At 43.1% G+C, this 9,488-nt stretch overlaps 1 protein-coding gene across 1 annotated transcript in view; it reads right to left on the bottom strand.

Annotated features, from left to right (window-relative positions):
- Nucleotides 1-1,998: 1,998 nt before the first annotated feature.
- The window catches only part of PAX5 (paired box 5), a 321,622-nt gene continuing 314,132 nt past the window's right edge, over nt 1,999-9,488 (bottom strand). The window contains exon 10 of the mRNA XM_073345749.1: nt 1,999-2,067. Within this exon, the coding sequence (XP_073201850.1) occupies nt 2,015-2,067 (53 nt within the window). The 3' untranslated portion in view covers nt 1,999-2,014. The remainder of the gene's footprint in view (nt 2,068-9,488) is intronic.

Here is a 9,488-nt window from a genome sequence, read left to right as displayed (position 1 = left end):
CTGAAAAATCTGTTATACAACCAGTTGTAGTCTGTAATTCAAGCCTTCATATCTGATTTTGGGATTAAATAAAACCTCAACAGCCTGAATCAGCAGAGGAGTCCACTCCAGGCTCTGGGCCAGGTCAGCCTAAAACATTTGTCATAGGATGGTCTGCGAAGGAATATGAGAAACATGGATGTAAACACACTTCCAGAATAGATTGTCTCTGTCAGAGGCCCATACTTGAGCTTCAGGAGGAGTGTACAGAACTGGGCGATTATGGAAATATCTACCCTTGTTGTCTGGTTCCAGGTGTTGGCAGTCAGAGGTTTAGGGTTGCTCCAAACATGGGGTTGCATCCCTGACCATCTTGGCTAATAGCCATTGATGGGCCCATCCTCCACAAACTTATCCAGTTCTTTTTTGAACCAAGTTATACATTTGTCCATCACAACATCCCCGGCAATGAGTTCCACAGGTTGACTTTGTGTGTTATGTGAAGAAGTACTCCCTCTTGTTTGTATTAAACCGACTGCCTATTAATTTCTTTAGGTGACTCCTGGTTTTTGTTTTGTGGGAAAGGGTAAATAACACTGATCGATTCACTTTTTCCACACCATTCATGGTTTTATAGACCCCTATCATATCGACCCTTAATCATCTCGCTTCTGAACTGAACAGCCCTAATCTTTTTAGTCTTGTCTCATATGGAAGCCATTCCATACCCTGGATTTGCTTTGTTGCCCTTCTCGTAACCTTTTCCAGTTTCACTATATCCTTTCTGAGGTGAGGTGACCCAAACTGGACACAGTATTCAAGGTGTGGGTGCACCATGGATTTATATAGAGGCATTATGATATTTTGTGTCTTATTATCTTCCCTAGATCATAACCTACTGTTAGCCTTTTTGACCACTGCTGCAAATTGAGCGAAATTTTTCAGTGAACTATCCACGGTGACTCTAAGATCTCTTTCTTGGGTGGTAACAGCTAATTTAGACTCATTCATTATATATGTATAATTGAGATTATTTTTCCAATGTGCGTTACTTATCAGTGCTGAATTTCATCTGCCATTTTGTTGCCCAGTCACTCTAATAGCGCTTATACTAGAGATTTCAAAACGCTTTACAAAGGAGGTCAATATCGTGATCCCCATTTTACAGATGGGGAAACTGAGGCACGGAGACTTGCCCAAAGTCACCCAGCAGGCCACTGGTAGAGCTGAGACTAGAACCCATATCTCCTGAGTCCCAGGCTAGTGCTCTAACCACTAGATAACACTGCCTCCCACATTAGGGCTACTCTGCATGGTCAGTTCAAGATTGTAAGTTTTTCGGGGCAGGGAGTATGACCTTGTATATTTGTACAGCACCTCGCACCTCAGGATGCTATAGGAATACTATCGAATGGTAAGGGAATGGAGAGAGAGATATTGTGAGCTTTTGGCTGAAATATTATTGTAAAGATAAGCTATTGAAAAAAAACCCAGTAGATAAATGACATAGCAAACAGGCACCCTGCTACTTATTCATTACATGACTTGTCAGTATTTGATTTTGCTTTTTAGGAACAACTTTACTACTTTCCTTTTTCAAAAAAGACATTTGTTTACTGTCTCTTTTCCAGTGCACACAGTATTGAAGCAATGAGAGTGTTATCAAGGATTACAGGCAGGTCACGGAGGGCAAATTACTTGCCAGAATAGTCTCCCTGCAGGGTCTTATTGGTGTTATGTGCTAAGTTATGTGATAAGTCAAAGTTACTGTTGCATAAAATTCTCCCAGTGTTTCATGTAACTATTTTTGTGGAGTAGGGAATGATTCACTTTCTGCTGTGCCACTGTTGGTTTTTTCTGCTGATGCTTTGCAAATACACATGTAGGCTTATCAGTTTTTTGTAGGTGCTTTTCATTCCCTCCTCTTGCCCCCAGATACACACAACCTTCCACTTACTTACAGTTTTCCAGTTTAGGGCCCAATTCAGGTTTGATGTGAGTAGGCTCCTTGCATCTACCAACGTGATATATGCCATCATGTGCCAGCAATGCCCCTCTGCCATGTACATTGGCCAAACCGGACAGTCTCTACGTAAAAGAATAAATGGACACAAATCAGATGTCAAGAATTATAACATGAAAAAACCAGTCAGAGAACACTTCAATCTCTCTGGTCACTCGATTACAGACCTAAAAGTCGCAATATTACAACAAAAAAACTTCAGAAACAGACTCCAACGAGAGACTGCTGAATTGGAATTAATTTGCAAACTGGACACCATTAAATTAGGCTTGAATAAAGACTGGGAGTGGATGGGTCATTACACAAAGTAAAACTATTTCCCCATGTTTATTTTTCCCCCCTACTGTTCCTTACATGTTCTTGTCAACTGCTGGAAATGGCCCACCTTGATTATCACTACAAAAGGTTCTCCCCCCCCACCCCCCGATCTCGCTCTCCTGCTAGTAATAGCTCACCTTACCTGATCACTCTCGTTACAGTGTATATGGTAACACCCATTGTTTCATGTTCTCTGTGTATATAAATCTCCCCACTGTATTTTCCACTGAATGCATCCGATGAAGTGAGCTGTAGCTCACGAAAGCTTATGCTCAAATAAATTTGTTAGTCTCTAAGGTGCCACAAGTCCTCCTTTTCTTTTTGCGGATACAGACTAACACGGCTGCTACTCTGAAACCTGTCGTATATACTTGTTACTTCTCAGATCTCTGCAATAGAGAATTCATTATTAGGTAAGCCCTCTGGCTTGGAGCTTTGGGGTAAGCAGCTCTCTGCTCCCATCTGTGGTGAAGAGGGGGAAGAACAGTCACAGAGATCCTTCATCTGCATCAGGTATTTGCAGAGGCATTAGATATTGCATCAGAACTGCAGATGGATGGAAGCTCCAGAGGGAAAAGAGCTCTCTGCCCCACCTGTTGGTGATCAGAGGGAAGTATGGCTACAGAGGGAACTTCATTTGCATATGCTTTTTACCCAGGATTTCTCCAGTGACATTTTGGGAGCCACCATAACTGTACACCATCTCAGAATTGATGGGGGAGTGGAACAGACATGCCCAATAAGAAAAGGGTTTCTAACTTATAACAAGGTCTCTGTGCAAGGGTCTGATATGCAACACTGGCTTCTTTCTGCTGAAGGTCTGGTGCTGTTGAGAGGGCTCTTTAATGGGAGGTGATGCAGAAGTAACAGCCGTAGAGCTTTGTGAGGCCTCTCCTACTGTGTCGCTAAACAAAGCTGAAATTGTTAGAGCTGGGTTAGGTAGAAAAGCCCCCAGGCAGCACTTCCCAAAGGACTGGAGACAGACCTGCCCGAGTGTGGAACTACACTGCCATTGACACCAAGGAGGGGGCAGGAGAACATGATTTGGTGAAGGAGCATTTGCCTATTGGACGTTCACACCGGTGGGTGGGGAATGGAGTTAACAGACTCCGACCACACTTCCCAAGATGTGGGAGGTTATTTGTCATTCACAGAGACCTCTGGCTGCTGTTTTCCCACGCTGATGCTGCACTCCCTTTCCCCCCGATAACGTTTTCCTTGTTTTATACACAGCCTCATAGATTCATAGATTCATAGATATTTAGGTCAGAAGGGACCATTATGATCATCTAGTCTGACCTCCTGCACAATGCAGGCCACAGAACTTCACCCACCACTCCTAAAAAAGACCTCACACCTATATCTGTGCTATTGAAGTCCTCAAATTGTAGTTTGAAGACCTCAAGGAGCAGAGAATCCTCCAGCAAGTGACCCATGCCCCATGCTACAGAGGAAGGCGAAAAACCTCCAGGGCCTTCCAATCTGCCCTGGAGGAAAATTCCTTCCCGACCCCAAATATGGCGATCAGCTAAACCCTGAGCATATGGGCAAGATTCATCAGCCAGATACTACAGAAAATTCTTTCCCGGGTAACTTGGATCTTACCCCATCTAAAAACCCATCACAGGCCATTGGGCCTATTTACCATGAATATTTAATTACCAAAACCATGTTATCCCATCATACCATCTCCTCCATAAACTTATCGAGTTTAATCTTAAAGCAAGATAGATCTTTTGCCCCCACTACTTCCCTCGGAAGGCTATTCCAAAACTTCACTCCTCTGATGGTTAGAAACCTTCGTCTAATTTCTAATCTAAATTTCCTAGTGGCCAGTTTATATCCATTTGTTCTTGTGTCCACATTGGTACTGAGTTTAAATAATTCCTCTCCCTCTCTGGTATTTATCCCTCTGATATATTTATAGAGAGCAATCATATCTCCCCTCAACCTTCTTTTAGTTAGGCTAAACAAGCCAAGCTCCCTGAGTCTCCTTTCATAAGACAAGTTTTCCATTCCTCGGATCATCCTAGTAGCCCTTCTCTGTACCTGTTCCAGTTTGAATTCATCCTTCTTAAACATGGGAGACCAGAACTGCACACAGTATTCCAGGTGAGGTCTCACCAGTGCCTTATATAACGGTACTAAAACCTCCTTATCCCTACTGGAAATACCTCTCCTGATGCATCCCAAGACGACATTAGCTTTTTTCACAGCCATATCACATTGGCAGCTCATAGTCAACCTATGATCAACCAATACTCCAAGGTCCTTTTCCTCCTCCGTTACTTCTAGTTGATGCGTCCCTAGCTTATAACTAAAATTCTTGTTATTAATCCCTAAATGCATGACCTTACACTTCTCACTATTAAATTTCATCCTATTCCTATTACTCCAGTTTACAAGGTCATCCAGATCCTCCTGTAGGGTATCCCTGTCCTTCTCTAAATTAGCAATACCTCCCAGCTTTGTATCATCTGCAAACTTTATTAGCACACTCCCACTTTTTGTGCCCAGGTCAGTAATAAAAAGATTAAATAAGATTGGTCCCAAAACTGATCCTTGAGGAACTCCACTGGTAACCTCCCTCCAACTTGACAGTTCACCTTTCAGTAGGACCCGTTGTAGTCTCCCCTTTAACCAATTCCCTATCCACCTTTCAATTTTCCTATTGATGCCCATCTTATCCAATTTAACTAATAATTCCCCATGTGGCACAGTATCAAACGCCTTACTAAAATCTAAATAAATTAGATCCACTGCGTTTCCTTTATCTAAAAAATCTATTACTCTCTCAAAGAAGGAAATCAGGTTGGTTTGGCACGATCTACCTTTTGTAAAACCATGTTGTATTTTGTCCCATTTACCATTGACTTCAATGTCCTTAACTACCTTCTCCTTCAAAATTTTTTCCAAGACCTTGCATACTACAGATGTCAAACTAACAGGCCTATAATTACTTGGATCACTTTTTTTCCCTTTCTTAAAAATAGGAACTATGTTAGCAATTCTCCAATCATATGGTACAACCCCTGAATTTACAGATTCATTAAAATGGGGAGGGTGAAGGTATGGCTGAATTTCATCTGCCATTTTGTTGCCGTGACCTTAATAACACTGCCTAGCTCTTATACCATAGATTTCAAAATGCTTTACAAAGGAGGTCAGTATCGTGATCCCCATTTTACATATGGGGAAACTGAGGCACGGAGACTTGCCCAAAGTCACCCAGCAGGCCAATGGTAGAGCTGAGACTAGAACCCATATCTCCTGAGTCCCAGGGCAATGCTCTAACACAAGGGCTCCCAAGGAAGGTATGACTTTCCTTTGTCTCAGGGGAGGGCTCAAGTCCAGGGCAACTGTTAGTTTTCAGAGTGACTCCTTGCACTTTAAACTTGGCGCTTGCTGCTGGTGCCAACACCTGACAGTGGGACTGCAATTGTTATGGATAATTATTAAGAACAGGAGCCGAAAAGTCATGCTGCTTCCAGGCCCAGGGTTGTAGAAACCCCTTATTAACATAGCTTGATCCTGCAAGGTGTTGAGTGCCCTCCTCTCCCGCTCTCCCTTGCAGGAGAAGCCCTAGCTGTGTGTGGCTTGGGCTCTGAAACTGGAGAGGTTTGGGGGTGAGGCACAGTTACGAAGCCACCAATTTATGCAGCATACTCCCCTCTGACCCCTGCAGAATTTCTGCTTGGAAATCTGGGTGCTGCCATGAGCAATATAAACTCATGCCCATCTTCTCTAAGCCATATAGTAAGTGTCACTGAAGGCAGGCGCAGTGGTGGGGAAGAGCTGGGCTACCAAAAAGAGGATGCTGAGGAATGAGTGTGTGGGAAGTTGAATACCTTTGGGTACCTTTGGACTGCAAGGAGTGGCACAATCAGTCCCTGCAGATTCTAGGTTAACAGGCCCTGCCATAATCCCTTCCCTTTCCTTTCATTTGTTGGGATAGTAGCTCAGGAACCCAAGAATTTGACACTAGCTTGACATTTCCTGAAGCATGTTCTCTCTCTGCACAAGTTCTCCTCTTGGTGGGGGTGATGGAGACCGGAGTCAACAAGACAGTTCTATTACTGCTCCCAATGTGTAGATGGTATTTTAACCCAGCTGTACACATTGTGACCTTTTTGGGAAGCTTGTTAATACTGAACCTCTGACTGCCACTAACCATTTGCAGGGATGAAAACAAGAAGCCTGGTTAATATTTAAAATGTGAATGTATACATTTGGGAACAAAGAATACAGGCCATACTTGTAGGATGGGCAACTCTATCCTGGGAAGCAGTGACTCTGAAAAAGATTTGGGGGTCATGGTGGATAATCAGCTGACCATGAGCTCCCAGGGCGATGCTGTGGCCAAAAGGGTTAATGTGATTCTGGGATGCATAGACAGTATGAGCAGAGACGTTATTTTACCTCTGCACTTGGCTGTGGTGCGACTGCTGCTGAAATCCTGTGTCCAGTTCTGGTGCCCACAATTCAAGAAGGCTGTTGATAAATTGGAGAGGGTGCAGAGAAGAGCCATGAGAATGATTAAAGTATTAGAAAACCTGCCTTGTAGTGATAGGCTCAATCTATTTAGCTTAACAAAGAGAAGGTTAAGAAGTGACTTGATCAGTCGATATACCTGGAGAACAAATAGGTAATAATGGGCTCTTCAGTCTCGCAGAGGAAGGTCTAACACAATTCAGTGGCTGGAAGTTGAAGTTAGACAAGTTCAGATTGAAAATAAAGAGTAACTTTTCAACAGTGAGAATAATTAACCATTAGAACAATTTACCAAGGGTCGTGGTGGATTCTCCATCTCCGACCATTTTAAAATCAAGATTGGATGTTTTTCTAAAATATCTGCACTAGGAATTATTTTGATGAAGTTCTCTAGCCTGTGCTAGACAGGAGGTCAGACTTGATGATCGCAGTGGTCTCTCCTAGCCTTACAATCTTTGAAGCTATGAATATCTGCCTTAGTTTCCGTACTACTCTTGATTTGAAATTAACCCAAACTCATTTTAACCCAATCGAGGTGTGCTAGCTCCCTGCAGGTCATCTGTCTTAGGAGACATCCAGATGAAAAGTCTTCTCAGCCCACCTGCTTACTGTAAGCTAAAAAGAAAATACAACTGAGGCTGATTCACATTAGCACCAAGTGGCTGATCCCAATATGGAAACAATCACGGGTTTCTTCCCAGTGAGGTATGGAAGTGATGCCATTAATGTCAGGGGAAAAGAGCGCATTGTTTTACAGAGGAGACCATCACCTCAGAACCAGGACTGGAGCAGCAACTGGCGGCCTCTAAAGTTGTTATCCCTAGGCCATGCTCAAGAAGCTCAAAGAGTGAATGGTTATCTAGAATGAAAAGATGGATAAAAGCTCCACACTGGAGCTCTGGGAGCATGGTATTGAAACTGTACACGGCCTCCTAACCTTCTTGATTTGTGACCATGGAGTACAGGGCCTAGATCCTATAAATAGATTCCCCTCGCATCAAGGACTTCTGGTGTTACCAGGGTAATCATGAGAGCAAAGCTGGCAGGGTTTAGGATGTCACCTGGACCCTGAATTGTAGGAATGGCCTTTCATGGTTCACGGTAAGTTTTCATTAAGGATCATGTAGACCACATCTTTCTGATCTCTTAGGGCAAGATTGCGGCTCACTCTGCATCTCTGGATGCAAGTCTACGTGAGAAGAAAAGCAGTTTCTGTGGAGCTAATACTCCCCTGCCCGTGCAGATACGTGGTGAGTTGGGTGGGGAGGGGGTAGACCTTTGACGCCACCTTCCCCTTGGTACACCAGCAGAGGGGGGAGTAATCTGCATCAGGTACAGGGCTGCAGTGGATTGCTTCCCCCTGGAATAAGGGGGAAAGCAAACACCAAAATGTGGCTCTCTGAGTCATCATAGCTTCCCTGGTCTGCTCATAGGCAGATTAACAGTATGCTGCCCCTTATTCAGAGCTTGTGGGAAAACCACAAGGCCATCACATGTTAGTTTATTCTTAATGAGTCTTGAGGCCCAGTCCTATAATGAGCTCTGTGCAAGATCAGGGCCTTTGTGATTTGGCCGTGCGAGAGAGAGGTGATCTTTGAGACACTGGATAAGGGTGTGACTGGAACATCAGAGATACACCAGCCAACCCTCAGAAAAGCACTTTAAGGTTATTTTCACTCTGTGTGTGTCTCTTTTTAAAATACTTTAAAAACCTTTTTTTTTTAAAAAAAATAGGCTTAAAAATAGTTTATAGCTGTGACCTCGCAGTCAGGAAATACAGTCTGATGAGGACATTATAACTTAAATGCCTTGTTTCCCCTAGTTGGCTGTAGGGCTGGCCAGAAAACAAGCATTCTGTTTCATGAAAAATGTTGAGGTTTCGGAGTCTGTTTTCATTCTTCCTCAGAACAAAAATGAGACCTTTTGACATTTTTTTGTGAAAAACCATGACAGCTCCCTCTCGCTCACTCGCCCGTTGGCACTGTTTCGCTTTGTAAAAATAATCAAATATTCAGTGGGCCAGCGAGAGAGACTAACTCTACAGCCCCATGGTTCGAGCAGTCATGCAGGGCTCTCAGGTTCAAATCCCTGTTTCAGATAAGGTGGAGGAAAGACTCAAAGCTGGATCTTTCACACTGTAGGTGAGTGCCCAGTTCACTGTGCTATTCTGGGGTGGGGCTGCCTCTTCCTCACCATTAGACTGTTCTGGGGTTGTCCCCTGCAATTCTGCACAAAGTTTGGTCTTGATGAATCTGCATTTTCTGACCAAAAAATGTTGAAAAATTCCCAATCAGCTCTAGTTACCAGTAAGATTTCCCCCCTACATGTTTAATATCTATAGTGTGCAAAAATGATGAAAATGTGAAAAATATCACTTTTTCGTTTCAGATTAATTTTAAGGAAATCAATAACGTATAACAGGACTTAAATGGATGGGGAAATAGCTCTGATTGCTATAGGGTAGGTTTGTTTATTTATTTATTTTCCAAAACAAAATAAATTCCAGCCAGAAGATTCCCAATATATATAAGCTCACAATGCTGAAGATTACAGCATTTTGTTAGTCCCAGCTATTGTGATATAAATTGCTTGTCTCTCCATCTCTCTACCTATGTATTCATCCATCCCTCTACCTCTCTGCATCTCCAGTAAGCTATCATACACAGAATACACGAAT

This window comes from Lepidochelys kempii, chromosome 5, assembly GCF_965140265.1.
Source record: "Lepidochelys kempii isolate rLepKem1 chromosome 5, rLepKem1.hap2, whole genome shotgun sequence".
Taxonomy (NCBI): domain Eukaryota; kingdom Metazoa; phylum Chordata; order Testudines; family Cheloniidae; genus Lepidochelys; species Lepidochelys kempii.
The sequence above is the reverse complement of the archived record's forward strand: the minus strand, read 5'-3'. Positions and strand labels throughout refer to the sequence as shown.